The sequence below is a fragment of the Epinephelus fuscoguttatus genome, linkage group LG4, assembly GCF_011397635.1.
Source record: "Epinephelus fuscoguttatus linkage group LG4, E.fuscoguttatus.final_Chr_v1".
Taxonomy (NCBI): Eukaryota; Metazoa; Chordata; class Actinopteri; order Perciformes; family Serranidae; genus Epinephelus; species Epinephelus fuscoguttatus.
This window is the reverse complement of record NC_064755.1, coordinates 8650915-8665522: the sequence shown is the minus strand read 5'-3', so window position 1 is coordinate 8665522 and position 14608 is coordinate 8650915. Positions and strand designations below refer to the sequence as shown.

Sequence of the window (14608 nt, the reverse complement as noted above, 5' to 3'; positions counted from 1 at the left end):
GGACGTAATTGAAAGCAGGGCCGGGCCTGTTCTTCTTCTTTGGATTTTAATGACAGTTGATCATTAACTCTTTAGCGCCAACTACTGAACAACGGCATTTATCAGAAACAGCGTGTCTCCAGTCAGGCGTATTGCTCTATAGCTCAGCGAAAGAGAAAACATTTGTACTTTGTGTGTGTGTGTGTGTGTGTGTGTGTGTGTGTGTGTGTGTGTGTGTGTGTGTGTGTGTGTGTGAGGAGATAAGTGTTTTCTTGACACTTCTTTTTGCTTCTTCCTGGTTGTTTCTGCTCTGACAGTGCTGGTACCTGCTTTTTGTGGCTGGTGGGTGTCACAATATGACACCAAAACTGAATGACTGGTGAAAAAACAAACAAAGGGTGAAAACAGAGTGATAAACAAACTGTAATGAGCATTATTAAGGATTATTGGCTGAAGACTTTATTCTTCATCATTTCTGAAATCAGGTGTGTTTACTCACCTCAGTAATATAGTGTATGTTAAACTGATATTTTGACGTAGCTGTTTGTTGGAGGTTCTCTGGAAGCAGGTGAGCTCCTTCTGTAGTGCAGCAGGATGCTCTGTGATTGGCTGCAGCTGTGTTTCAGCTCTCCCGGGTGAGAGCAGGTAAGTGTAGGTGAGAGGACTCTTGTGCAGCCGCTGTCTGAGGTGCTGAATTGACACACTGGCAGAGATGCTGACTCTGTCCTGTGTGCTGAATCATGGTGGAGCAGCCATGAGGCTGCATCCTGACTAAGAGCACCTTTATCCACAGGTCACACCGACAACAACAACTTATTAATCTTTGTAAAGCTGCACAGGGGCGGCACGGTGGTGTGGTGGTTAGCACTCTTGCCTCACAGCAAGAGGGTTGCCGGTTCGATCCCGGGCGTGGGAGCCCTTCTGTGCGGAGTTTGCATGTTCTCCCCGTGTCAGCGTGGGTTCTCTCCGGGCACTCCGGCTTCCTCCCACAGTCCAAAGACATGCAGATTGGGGACTAGGTTAATTGATAACTCTAAATTGTCCATAGGTGTGAATGTGAGCGTGAATGGTTGTCTGTCTCTATGTGTCAGCCCTGCGATAGTCTGGCGTCCTGTCCAGGGTGTACCCTGCCTCTCGCCCGATGTCAGCTGGGATAGGCTCCAGCTCCCCCGCGACCCTCAAGAGGATGAAGCGGTTAGAAGATGAATGAATGAAAATCTGCACAGTCAGTGAACAAACCCACATGTCACTATGACTCTATGATTTCATCTGTGCATTATCTTGGCACAGTCCTCAGCATGTGTGAGGCTAACTTGCAGCTGCAAAATCTAATATCATAAAACGTGTGTAAATAGTTTGTTAATGTGATGTAAAGAACATACAGCGTTACCTGAGTTATCAATTAATCCAAGAAAAGTTTATACTCTTTCATTATCAATAATAAAGGTCTTTCTGAACTGTAATTGATCTTTAATTACAGTTTATATCAGTTATTCAAGCTCTTTATACATATACTTTTGAGTTATATAATAACTAAACCCAAACGTGAGGGCTTTGTATCTAAGAAGTTCCAAGAATTTATGTGTTTGTCAAAGGGTGTGGCTACATCCTGGAATGCTGATTTAATGAACTGGCACCAGTTTGATTTACTGATTTACTTAGAATTTGCCCATCTGGAAATTATAACTATCAAATAATTATGTTATAATATAATAATAATAATAATAATAATAATAATAATATAATAATTATGTGACTCCAGCTCACTTACAGCTCTGGTTCTGTCCCACACCCACTTGTACACTATGCAATAATAATGAAGTGGGAACCATATAATGTGGAACTGCCCACATTGCATGTGAAATACTTTTGGTCTGGAGGTGCAAGTCAAATCTGATGTAACTGGAACCTGCATTTCTAGTTTACCTGATATTTTAATTCTAAATTACAATAATAATGATAATAATAATAATAATACCACCTTTATTTCTACAGCACACTTTATGCATTAAATGCAACACATAAAAGACAATCAAAACATTATTGATAGAGAAAAAAATGATTAAAAAAAATAATATGGTAAAAAATGTTGTTCTTAGGACAACAACCACTTGGCGAAATCAGGAGGTGCCTCGTGGAGCAGTAAAGTCCAGACCAACAACAGCCCACTAAAGAGGAAGTGACAATGTACAAAGTGCAAGCTGTGGTGGGCTGGCAAAATGTGGGCGGACGACTTATTAATCAGAAAGCAGAGTGTGACATTGAAGAAAATAGTTGTCACCGCTGGTCAATACCAACAACTTTCATATTGCAACTAAACTCTAAACTATTAACCAGCGAAGCTTTGTTGTTTATCTTCACTTACTGCTGTCGTCAGTCAATAAATCACCTCACACTTTTCTCCTGCAGTAAATAAATCTGATCACGGGGTCGGTTACTTGTTTAGCGCATGCTCAGTCCCGCTCAAAAAGAAAGCCAATCCTGTGCGAGCAACAGCACAGTGATATTTGCATCGAGTGGATACAACTAAACTGTTCTTTCTTCCACGAACACATCTGATTGCAGATCGTGAGTCATGCCTGAAACCACTGTAAAGGCGCCCAAGAAGGGCTCAAAGAAAGCCGTGTCCAAGAGCGTTAATAAGACCGGCAAGAAAAAGAGGAGACCCAGGAAGGAGAGCTACGCCATCTACGTGTACAAGGTGCTGAAGCAGGTCCACCCCGACACCGGCATCTCGTCCAAGGCTATGGGCATCATGAACTCGTTTGTGAGCGACATCTTTGAGCGCATCGCCGGTGAGGCCTCCCGTCTGGCTCACTACAACAAGCGCTCCACCATCACTTCCAGGGAGATCCAGACCGCCGTCCGCCTGCTGCTGCCCGGGGAGCTGGCCAAGCACGCTGTGTCTGAGGGCACCAAGGCCGTCACCAAGTACACCAGCTCCAAGTAAACCTGTTGACAAAAAAACCATCAACACAAAGGCTCTTCTAAGAGCCACCCACTTTCTCTGAAGAGTTTTTCCCGTTGTCTTCAAAATTTCAGTTATGAAAATTACAGTAGGTTAAATGTTGACAACATTCCTAACCGAATATGTTGTGTACCACATCATTTTATATTTAGCATGTTTTTATAATCACTGCTAATAGTAAAACATGTTTTCTGATTCTGATTTCAGCTTTTCAGGATACTGTTAAAGAGTGTGTGTGTATGTGATTGCACTTCTGGTTAGTACCACTCACTGTTTCAATACCTGCACTCTGTAATAGCAGTTTGAATCTACTTAAGTTTAAGTTTATTCACTTTATTAATCCCCCTGAGGGGAAATTCAATGTTTTCACTCTTGCTTGTCAATTACACACAGGTCCGAAAGACACACACATGCACAAACAGGACCTATACATGCACATAGTGGAGAGATGTCAGAGTGAGGGGGCTGCCCTTGGTGAGGCGCCCGAGTGGTTTGGGGGGTTTGGTGCCTTGCTCAAGGGCACCTCTCCAGCCACCAGTCCACGCTCCATATTTGGTCCGGACGGGGACTCGAACCGGCGACCCTCCAGTTCCCAACCCAAGTCCCTATGGACTGAGCTACTACTTAAATAACCCATCATGCCATCATTGACATCAAAATACAACCATTCCAGTTTCTCATCATCTGTAATCAGAATATTAAAATTATTTATTTTTGGTCACATGTCTTGAAGGAAAACTAGTCTGTAGGCCTACAATATCAAGAAGATGCAGTCATGTTCCACCGAATCACTGAACGCTGTCTGTGTTCCTCCTGTATATGTTAGATTTGATGATAAATTTACCAGCATCAACATCCAGAAGAACAGCAGCTCTCAGTTGTGACACTGAAGATATCTGGTTCCTGATAAATGAGATGTAACACCTGATGTGGGGACCAAATTTGATATGAATGTCATGACATTTTGGCTTTGACTGAATATTTTCATACTATATTATATATATTTTTTCCAAGTGAGTTGCACTTGCAACTCACTTGTTTTATAGCCTAATATCTCAATAATTATGTGTCTCCTGCTGACATCTGCTGTACATCTTTATAACACAATATTTCTGAAGAATCTTTAGCACTGATGCAAACTACGGCTCAGCTTTCGAAGTGGTTAGTTACCCTGACATTCACATCTATAGATCAAAAACCATAAACAAAAGACTTAAACAACAGCCTTAACTTAAATGTCATTGAGCATGAAACTTTTTTCATTATTTTTTGCTTTTTCACTACAGTTTAATCTCTAATGTTGAGAGTTAAGGTTAGATTGGAGAATCCTATTTCTTCCTGGCACATTCATCACTGGATCATCACGATTATTTCAATAAATTAAGATCATGTTTACTGTGTTATGTTGTTTGGAACTATGAGTAACAATTACACCATTGATTATAATTGCTTATTTCTTATTTTATGACTGGTTGATCACTTTTTGTTTTCAATAAAATGAGTGATCACGTTCACTAATCTATATGCCTATTCTTCTTGTGCTTATTTACTATGACATTCATCACGAAATTTGTTTAAGTGAGGACAGTTGTGATTCAACTCTACATCATCATACAGCTACAACAAAGTCCATTCATACATGACATGGTTAAAGAAAAAAATCTGTAATATACATCCGACTTTAATGACTCGGTAGCTCTAAGGTTAGGAGAAACACAGGCTATGGCTGCTTCTCTTGTCAGTTACAAATAAATAATAGCCTGTTATAAACGATTCTGTTTTTCCCTTTTCTTTCCACTTGCGCCAGATATTTAACATGTTAATACACTTGCACTCAATATAAAGAAGAAAGGACATGCTCTTTAAGGATGGTGTGGGTGGCTCTTAAAAGAGCCTTTGTTGTTTGTTGGAATAACTGATGACAGTTTACTTCTTCTTGGCTGCTGCTTTCTTTGCTTTTGGCTTGGCAGCTTTCTTTGCAGGAGATTTCTTAGCTGTAGGTTTCTTGGCTACAGGTGCTTTCTTGGCTGCGGTGGTCTTTTTGGCAACTTTCTCAATAGTCTTTTTGGATCCCTTCTTGGGGCTCTTGGCTGTTTTCTTAGCCGCTGCGGGTTTCTTGGCCTTCTTGGGAGACTTCTTAGTAGCTGTTGGCTTCTTAGCTGCTGTTGTCTTGGGCTTTTTAGTCGCTGTGGGCTTCTTGGCTTTAGGAGCGGCTTTCTTGGCCGGCTTCTTGACCTTCTTAGGTGCGGCAGCCTTCTTGCTCATCTTGAAGGAGCCGGAGGCCCCGGTCCCTTTGGTCTGGACCAGAGAGCCCTTAGCCACCAGGGCTTTGATGGCGGTCCTGACGCGGGACTTGTTCTTCTCCACATCGTAGCCTCCGGCAGCCAGAGCCTTCTTGAGGGCGGCCGCAGACACGCCGTTTCGCTCCTTGGACGCGGCCACAATTTTCAGGATGAGCTCGCTGACGCTGGGACCGGGCTTCCTCGGTGTGGTACCCTTCTTCTTGGCCACTTTGGGCGGTGCAGCAGCTGGAGCTGGAGCTACTTCTGCCATTTTCTGCTGTATCTCTGTTCTGTGTCTGTGTAATCTGAGTGTCTGACTAGACTGTTGAAAGCTCCGAACAGAGGGCTGGACTTAAACACTGCATGAGAACCGTGGAGACTCAACCCAGCCCGTGGCTCCTCTGTGCAGTGTGAAAGCTGGAGCACTTGTGTTTTCTCTTGACTGACAAAAGGTGAAAAACTAAATGTGGGACAAGTGCTGAAGGCTGACAGTGAAGGGAGCCGATAGCGGACTTGTGCCTCTTCATATTCAAGTCATGTAGAGCTCTGATGCTCTCTGCATTTTGTCTGTGGAGCCTCCAAACCTCACCTATTCACCGCCGTGGCCAGCACTGCTCAGCGGCTTTTCCCACTCATTTGTCTCCTAAAATGACTTCAAATGCATCACAGCTCCACCAAAGCCGTTTTCCAGCAGCCCACATGTTTGTTCAGGGACTCCGTGTAAAAACAACCATCTGCTGTTGATGACTTTGGAATAAACTGAAGTTATTTTGGTCCCAGCAAACACACTGATGATGGGCGAGGCTTATGGTGTAGTTTAGTCAGACTTGTATCAGAGCTGCTGCTGGGACTGTCAACATGTCATCTGCTGAGGATTACTTTAATACAAATGGATAATAGTTATACTTTTAATGATCAAACACTGACAAATATCTGTTATCTATCTGGGGAAACGCAGTAAGTGGCTTCAAGTGTTAGAGATAGGCCTACTGTTTAACTGATAGACCATCATTCCTGAGTATCAGAAAACTTCATTAAGTATCACACAACAGTTAATAGTTCAGTTATTCTGTGTATTCTGCCAAGTTTGAAAGTGAGGACTGACTGAAATTTGAAGTTAGACTTCTTTAAAAGGTTTCATGCACACTACCTCTACCCTAGGTTATATAGCCTTGTTGTTTGCACCACTGGGGGCAGCAGCACAAAGTCATGCAATAAATTAAACTAAAATTTAAATAGGACACTGATGTTTAGTGGATTTTAAGAGGCACTGATCTGGAAAGGCGTAGTTTACATCATTTCCCCTTTCCCCGTTTTGTAACAGATAGAAACATTGTTGCAACTGGCAAAGTTATGGGTTCAAATTGTGGCAGTCTGGGCTGGATGATGTATTGAAACTGGGTACAGAAGATTAAATATGGTACATTTTATTTATCATACTGAGATGAAAAAAAAGTAGGCCTACTTTATTTCCCAATGTTACATGTGCAATATGTCAGTGTCTATGATCCAGTACAAAAGGATACAACCTGTTGGTAACATCACAGCTTTATGACAGTGAGGTAATCAAGATGAAGAGCAAATATTCTGTGTGGTGGTGCTCAGAAACAGGATAGGACCTGGGATACCGACTGTACACTTTGGTGCCAAGTGCTTTAAAAACAGATTTGTGGTTGATACAGCGAGTGTAATGTCCCACATATATGGCTCATTTTCCCACATCAACATAATTCACCCTTCATCACAGAATTCAAATGTATTTGAATAAATGACCTGGTGATGCAATGAGATATCCTTAGTGACCAAATGGCTTACACTGCTGTACTCCTGAATGATAATGTTACTCTCAGACACAATGACAGCAGAGGGGATTTTCATGAAGGGGACTCAGATAAGCAAATCTTACTGTGATAACACTGTCTTGATTTAAACTTCAAAGGATGACTTTGGCATTTTTCAACTTGGACCCTATTTTCCTTGCATGAATTGGTCAAAGAGAATGATGTGAACAACAAATTTTGAAATTGGTCCAGTTATTGTCAGTGTGGACCCCCAGGTACTTACTGTAGAGGACTATAAGTACCTGGGGGTACACACTGACATTAACTGGACTAAGAACACTGACGCTCTCTACAGGAAGGGCCAGAGCTGTCTCTATTTTCTTGGGCGACTGAGGTCCTTCAACATCTGCTGTTGTGCTGGTTAGGCACAAGAGTACTTTCAGTGGGAGACTCATACCACCAAAATGTACCACTGAAGGCCACAGGAAATCATTCCTGCCTGTGGCCATCAAACTGTACAACTCCTCCCTCTGAGTGACCCTGAGACTATTTCACCCACTGTCTCAGTGCAATACTTTAACTTGTGCAATAACCCTACCGTGGCACAACATTTCTTTTTACACTGCACAAATATATACATATATTTGTACCACGAGGCACATTATGTACAGTAGCTGTATCTCAGCTTATAGTCTATTACAGTACAATAACAAGTCTGTATAATATCAGTATATTATAGTTCAAAACGATATGATACGATATATCTTTCTACTCATGTAAGGAGCACCTGTAACGCCAACAATTTCCCCCCAGGGATCAATAAAGTATCTCTGATTCTCTGATTCTGGTTGAGCAGTGTTACAGCACCAAAGCGGATTGTGTCATAACAAGAAGCACTACTAAGATGTAATGAATAGGCTATGTAAAAGAGTAAAATAAAAACCTCAGTTGGTTGTTGCCCCCTCCCTTGCCTGGTGCGCTGTTAATACATATACTCAAATAAATAAGAGCAGCCCTCAAATTCAAAGGCCTCATCCACATGATTGAAATCAGGTAAGCAATCATCCATGTCACGGAAAATCTTTCAGCTAACACTAACATACATTTTGTCTAAACTATTCTGGTTATTATACTCTCCAAATCTCACTCATGTTTCCACTGTTGTCTGACTGCAACAAGTGACATCTCGTGATGTTTTTACAACCAGACAACCATTTAACGTCACAATAACAAACAGACCGGATCAAGTGAAAGGTAAAGAGACACTAAAGACACTTAAAACAATCTGAACAGCTATGTGGTGAAAATAACCACTTTTGATGTACAAACAGTAACAGTGTTCAGTTGCCCCATGTGCTTCCATTGCAGCCAGTCCTGCACCTGCCAGCTGCTGCCCACTCCCTCAATACTGGACCAGTTGTCAAAAAAGTGTAATTATATATATATATATATATGTATATATATATATATATATATATATATATATATATATATATATATATATATGGCCTCTTGGACCATTTAAATCAGAAATGATTACTGCTTTAGCATTAAAATATATCATATTAAAATATCCTCTATATTATTATTATTATTATTACTGTCCGTTTACTGTACAAACTGTAAATAAATCTTTATTCCTGACTATGTGACGTCGCCATTAATGTGTTTCTAGTTAAAATATTGATTTTTTTTTTTATTTTTTTTTTGGTGGTAGATTGGCTTATGTGGTGATTTTGAAGGAGTAATTAAGTTAATCTTCTCATAAGTGGATGTAATATGTAGAAATGCCATCTCTGCCGTTTTTCTTCGCTTTGTTTTTTTTTAAAGTCTATATTTTGCTTTAAAAAAACGTGAAAAAGCAGCTGTGACCAAGCTATCACTAGATGAGTAGCATTGTAAGCATAATTAATAGTGATATACTTCAGTTTGTCTGTGTGTTTTTGTATGCAAGCGGGTCTGCTGCGGTCTGCTTACAGTCCAAAATGGCGGCGGTAGGACAAAACCATGGGCGAGTCTGTTGCTATGGGGCGTTCTATTGAGCTTCGCCTCTTGGTATCCATGCTCTTTGGTAGTATCTAGTGGTAGTACATAGTAGTAGTATGCAGTATGCCAGTGGGCCTTTCGGACGCAGCCTTAGGCCCATTCCCAAACCACTCCCTACCCACTATCACTTCACTACCGAGTGTCACTCCAAATCAAGTTACACTCGCAGCTGTGGAGGGCACTCCTGATTAAGGGAAAGTGTATGAGAGGCCCAATTCCAATCCGATCCCTTACAGACTCACTGACTTAGAGGCGCGTTCATGTGAAGTGCGTGAGTGTGTGAGGGCTGTCCCATTGTCAAATCGTCAAGTCAGTGAGTGAGCCCTTTATGCCCCCTTACCGTAGGTCAGCATCGATGCGGACTTACGGTAAGGAAATTACCCACAGTTCATAGCGTTGTGACGTCAAATACAGGGGTTGCCCTCGGAACACCGGAAGTGTTATAAAAAAAACCGAAAACACGGTTGGCAGATATGCAAACGGTAACATTATGGAAGGAGAGCGAAAAAAACTGACATAAACACATAAGAGTCAGAGGAATACCAATGGTTATATTCCACACAATAGCCTATGCTATATCTATCTATCTATCTATCTAGATAGATAGATAGATAGATAGATAGATAGATAGATAGCCTATATTCTTTGTGTGTGGAATATATGCTGACAATAACCGATAAATGATCACGCCCAGAGCCGCCAGTGTCAACAACATTTTGTAGAGAGGGGGATAAGTGCTGTCCCATTCCTATTTGTAGCATCCGGAGCCCTTTCAGACTCTCACACTCAATCACTTACAGCTGACGTCAGTTAAGTCAGTGAGGGTTCAGGGCTTGAGTCTTTAGGGGCCGGATTGGAATTGGGCCAAAGAGAAGCCAAACCATGGGACGCCCTCGCCACTCTACCAGAAGAAGGAAGCAGATGTAACCATGGATATCGACAGATGCTTTGTGAAAGCAAAATAGAGCAACAGGCTATAACAAAAAAACATTTAAATATTAATTAAAATGAGTTAAATTTAAAAAAAAAAAAACTTTAGTAAGTCAGATAAGAGATAGAGTGCAGTGTAATCAAAGTAATTAACTTGTTCATATTTTCTAGACACAGTTCACACATTCACAGATGAACTTTATTAACTAATTTGGGCAATCTTACTCCCATCCATGCTTTGCAGCATTCCTCTTTTTAGTAAAGAGACTCATTTTTTATTCGTAGATTGATTAACTGCTTTGTTTTTTCTTCTGTCCCTGTGAACACATAGCTAATTACATATTTTTTAAAAATCATGAGAATGGGATGAGGATTTTTTTAGACAGTTTTAAATAGTTTATTAAAGCATATGGACGTGTAGGTTTTCATCTTTTGACACCAAACATTCTGTGAGTTTGTTTGAGACTGTAAAGTCAGTCTGAGGAAGACAAATGTATGTGTTTGATCTAAAATATTTTACAAAGTCGAAAGACGGAACTCTTAGTCTGCACTCATGCACACTCACTATCTAAGGGCTGAGCAGTCCACTTGCACTCATAATAATACTAATACTAATACTAATACTCCACGTGACCGTGGAAATGGAGGGGGAGTGAATAGGGCGAGGGGATAGGGACTGGTTTGGGATTGGGCCTTAGTGTCGGGTAATCCAGGAAATGTTTCCGCGATGCGAGTATCGAGGCTGTACCACGTGACGGGTTCGGGAAGTGGTTCAGATCTTGGCTCGAGGTTTTGACAGAAGTGACACAGAACACGAATATTACCCCTCCTGCCATTATTATATTATATGACACTACACCACAATACAATTTTTAACCAAATGATAGGTTTATAGGCTACACATAGGATGCATTCACACAGAGCTGGCCCAAGGCATAAGCGAAGTAAGCACCTGCTTAGGGCTCCATGACCACTAGGGGCCCCCCATGAGCAATTAACTTCAAAAAAGAAAGAAAAGAAAAAAAATAATTATTTTTTTCCATGTGTGAGTGATGATGATTCATATATTATCAAATGTACGTTGTTGTACAAAAAGACAATATTGTGTTAACAGAGTGTAGTTTCCTACTGCCTCTCTGCTCTAAATGTGCATCCAGCCCTGCAGCGCGCACTGCGCATCCAAGGAGCTAGGAGCAGGTGGAAGGCCTAATAATGTCGCAACAAAGGACATACCCTTCAGGGGCAGAAAAAAAGAAACAGGAAGAAAGAGGAAGAGGAGAAAAAACGACAAGATGTTTGCATGTCTTGGTAATGTAACGTTTGGTGTCAAGGAGATTTTGAAAAGTTTCCTCAAATTAGGAAAGTCCCTAATTATTGTTGATATTTTGTTCCAACTACGTTAGCCTATAATAGCAAATTAGCTAGCAAACGTTACTTCAAAACTAGAGAAACTCTTTTAACTGGCAGGTTAGATAGCTTACTATTCACGCTAACGTTTTTGTGTTTGTGTAATACTTTGAATAAGTTGATTCTCGGTGTATATATTCTGGGTTGCTTTTTGGCATCAAAACAACGTTTTTGATAACAATGTTTGATAGCAAATGTTTAATAACAACTAACATTAATTACAGAGGCGGTGACGTTTGCTAGCAATGTTTTTGCATTAATGAATTAACTTAGTTAACTTATAGTTTGAGATATGTTGTTTGCTGCAGAGCATAATAAATAAACATATTCCTTTTACATCAACTCCCTAATATGCTCATAAGTTATATGAAACTTCGCCAGGAGCACTGTTAAAGTATTTTGGAGGAGGCACTGACTCAGCCCAAGGGCAGTCCACCTCCTCAGGCTCAGCCAAGGCTAATGAATCAGGTGAGGGAAAAACTGTCACCATATATACAGTACAGGCCAAAAGTTTGGACACACCTTCTCATTCAATGCGTTTTCTTTATTTTCATGACTATTTACATTGTAGATTCTCACTGAAGGCATCAAAACTATGAATGAACACATGTGGAGTTATGTACTTAACAAAAAAAGGTGAAATAACTGAAAACATGTTTTATATTCTAGTTTCTTCAAAATAGCCACCCTTTGCTCTGATTACTGCTCTGCACACTCTTGGCATTCTCTCCATGAGCTTCAAGAGGTAGTCACCTGAAATGGTTTTCCAACAGTCTTGAAGAGTTCCCAGAGGTGTTTAGCACTTGTTGGCCCCTTTGCCTTCACTCTGCGGTCCAGCTCACCCCAAACCATCTCGATTGGGTTCAGGTCCGGTGACTGTGGAGGCCAGGTCATCTGCCGCAGCACTCCATCACTCTCCTTCTTGGTCAAATAGCCCTTACACAGCCTGGAGGTGTGTTTGGGGTCATTGTCCTGTTGAAAAATAAATGATCGTCCAACTAAACGCAAACCGGATGGGATGGCATGTCGCTGCAGGATGCTGTGGTAGCCATGCTGGTTCAGTGTGCCTTCAATTTTGAATAAATCCCCAACAGTGTCACCAGCAAAACACCCCACGCCATCACACCTCCTCCTCCATGCTTCACAGTGGGAACCAGGCATGTGGAATCCATCCGTTCACCTTTTCTGCGTCTCACAAAGACACGGCGGTTGGAACCAAAGATCTCAAATTTGGACTCATCAGACCAAAGCACAGATTTCCACTGGTCTAATGTCCATTCCTTGTGTGGCCCAAACAAATCTCGTCTGCTTGTTGCCTCTCCTTAGCAGTGGTTTCCTAGCAGCTATTTGACCATGAAGGCCTGATTCGCGCAGTCTCCTCTTAACAGTTGTTCTAGAGATGGGTCTGCTGCTAGAACTCTGTGTGGCATTCATCTGGTCTCTGATCTGAGCTGCTGTTAACTTGCGATTTCTGAGGCTGGTGACTGGATGAACTTATCCTCAGAAGCAGAGGTGACTCTGGTCTTCCTTTCCTGGTCGGTCCTCATGTGTGCCAGTTTCTGTAGCGCTTGATGGTTTTTATGACTCCACTTGGGGACACATTTAAAGTTTTTGCAATTTTCCGGACTGACTGACCTTCATTTCTTAAAGTAATGATGGCCACTCGTTTTTCTTTAGTTAGCTGATTGGTTCTTGCCATAATATGAATTTTAACAGTTGTCCAATAGGGCTGTCGGCTGTGTATTACCCTGACTTCTGCACAACACAACTGATGGTCCCAACCCCATTGATAAAGCAAGAAATTCCACTAATTAACCCTGATAAGGCACACCTGTGAAGTGGAAACCATTTCAGGTGACTACCTCTTGAAGCTCATGGAGAGAATGCCAAGAGTGTGCAAAGCAGTAATCAGAGCAAAGGGTGGCTATTTTGAAGAAACTAGAATATAAAACATGTTTTCAGTTATTTCACCTTTTTTTGTTAAGTACATAACTCCACATGTGTTCATTCATAGTTTTGATGCCTTCAGTGAGAATCTACAATGTAAATAGTCATGAAAATAAAGAAAACGCATTGAATGAGAAGGTGTGTCCAAACTTTTGGCCTGTACTGTATTTAATTTCTAGTCAAATTATCTCATTAAGATATACTAATATATAATCATTTAAGGGACATGTTTTTCATCTTAGGTCCATCTCCATCCTCTGCTCCATCCACTGTGCCCACTGTCTCCTCTGTGTCTGCTGCAACCTCAGCTCTACCTGGTAAGTTAACAACAAAACAGCCTTTGTAATTGCTCAGTGTACTGCAGAAGATGAATCATTTTTAATATAAGACATAATCATATGAAAAGGGACATGTTTTTAGACAAATGCATATTATTTCAAAACCTCTCAAGCAATTTTCAGTTCTTCCACTGGCAGATTGTTTTCTTATTACAAGCTATAGTTGTACTATTTTACTTAGAAAATAAGCAGCATAATTTTCAAGTGTAATATGATATCTAACATGACTAGGTTTTGTTGTTCTTTTTCATCTTAGGTCCATCTTCATCCTTTGCTCCATCACTGTGCCCACTGTCCCCTCTGTGTTGCAGTTTATTTGAAACAAAAAATAATAAAGCAGATTGTGTTTATAGTAAATGATTGGTTTATTTTGTTACTTTTAGTTGGCCTAGATGACATTTGGTATCCCACTTAGTACTATATCACTTTGAATATTAAGTGTAAATCAACCCCCGGCTGCTCTCGTAGCTGAATTTGCTACCATTTCAGATTAAAAACCATTAATGGATAAAACATGCTGGGCTGCTCTTTGAGGTTTTATGTTTTGATTCTCTGTGTGGTCAGTAGGGGGAGTTGCTGACTTTGCCAAATATTAATTGAGAGATTATTCAGCAAGTTTGCAAATCTGTTGTCTACTTCCAGGGCCTTAATCACTGTGGATTACAATCTACAATAAAAAGTTCTCACATCTAGTTTTACAAGTGATGACAGAATAGAACGTGAAATAACTTACAAAGGGTGTGTGAATGATCAATAATCAGTATTATTGGCAGTAATAGAGGGCCCCAAAATCAAATTTTGCTTAGGGCCCCATGGAGGCTTGGGCTGGCCCTGCATTCACAATACAATTAGGCTAGTTCATTACACATGTATTTGATACAGTACAGTCATAATATAGGCTACTCATTAGAAAACACACTATATTTATAT

The 14608-nt window shown here is 40.9% G+C and overlaps 2 protein-coding genes and 1 pseudogene across 2 annotated transcripts; 2 read left to right on the top strand and 1 right to left on the bottom strand.

The window, feature by feature from the left end:
- Positions 1-14608, top strand: part of LOC125887275 (uncharacterized) — a 753166-nt pseudogene that overhangs the window by 690519 nt on the left and 48039 nt on the right.
- Positions 2469-2930, top strand: LOC125887974 (histone H2B 1/2-like). The gene has a single exon (XM_049575127.1). It carries the CDS (start codon positions 2555-2557, stop codon positions 2927-2929), a length of 375 nt encoding a protein of 124 aa, XP_049431084.1. The 5' UTR covers positions 2469-2554; the 3' UTR covers position 2930.
- On the bottom strand, positions 4262-5557 carry LOC125887944 (histone H1-like). Its single transcript, XM_049575097.1, has one exon. It carries the CDS (start codon positions 5498-5500, stop codon positions 4874-4876), a length of 627 nt encoding a protein of 208 aa, XP_049431054.1. The 5' UTR covers positions 5501-5557; the 3' UTR covers positions 4262-4873.

Bases quoted from the DNA above. Each gene is read 5' to 3' on its own strand.
- LOC125887974 (XM_049575127.1), top strand. From the start codon at position 2,555: ATGCCTGAAACCACTGTAAAGGCGCCCAAGAAGGGCTCAAAGAAAGCC.
- LOC125887944 (XM_049575097.1), bottom strand. From the start codon at position 5,500: ATGGCAGAAGTAGCTCCAGCTCCAGCTGCTGCACCGCCCAAAGTGGCC.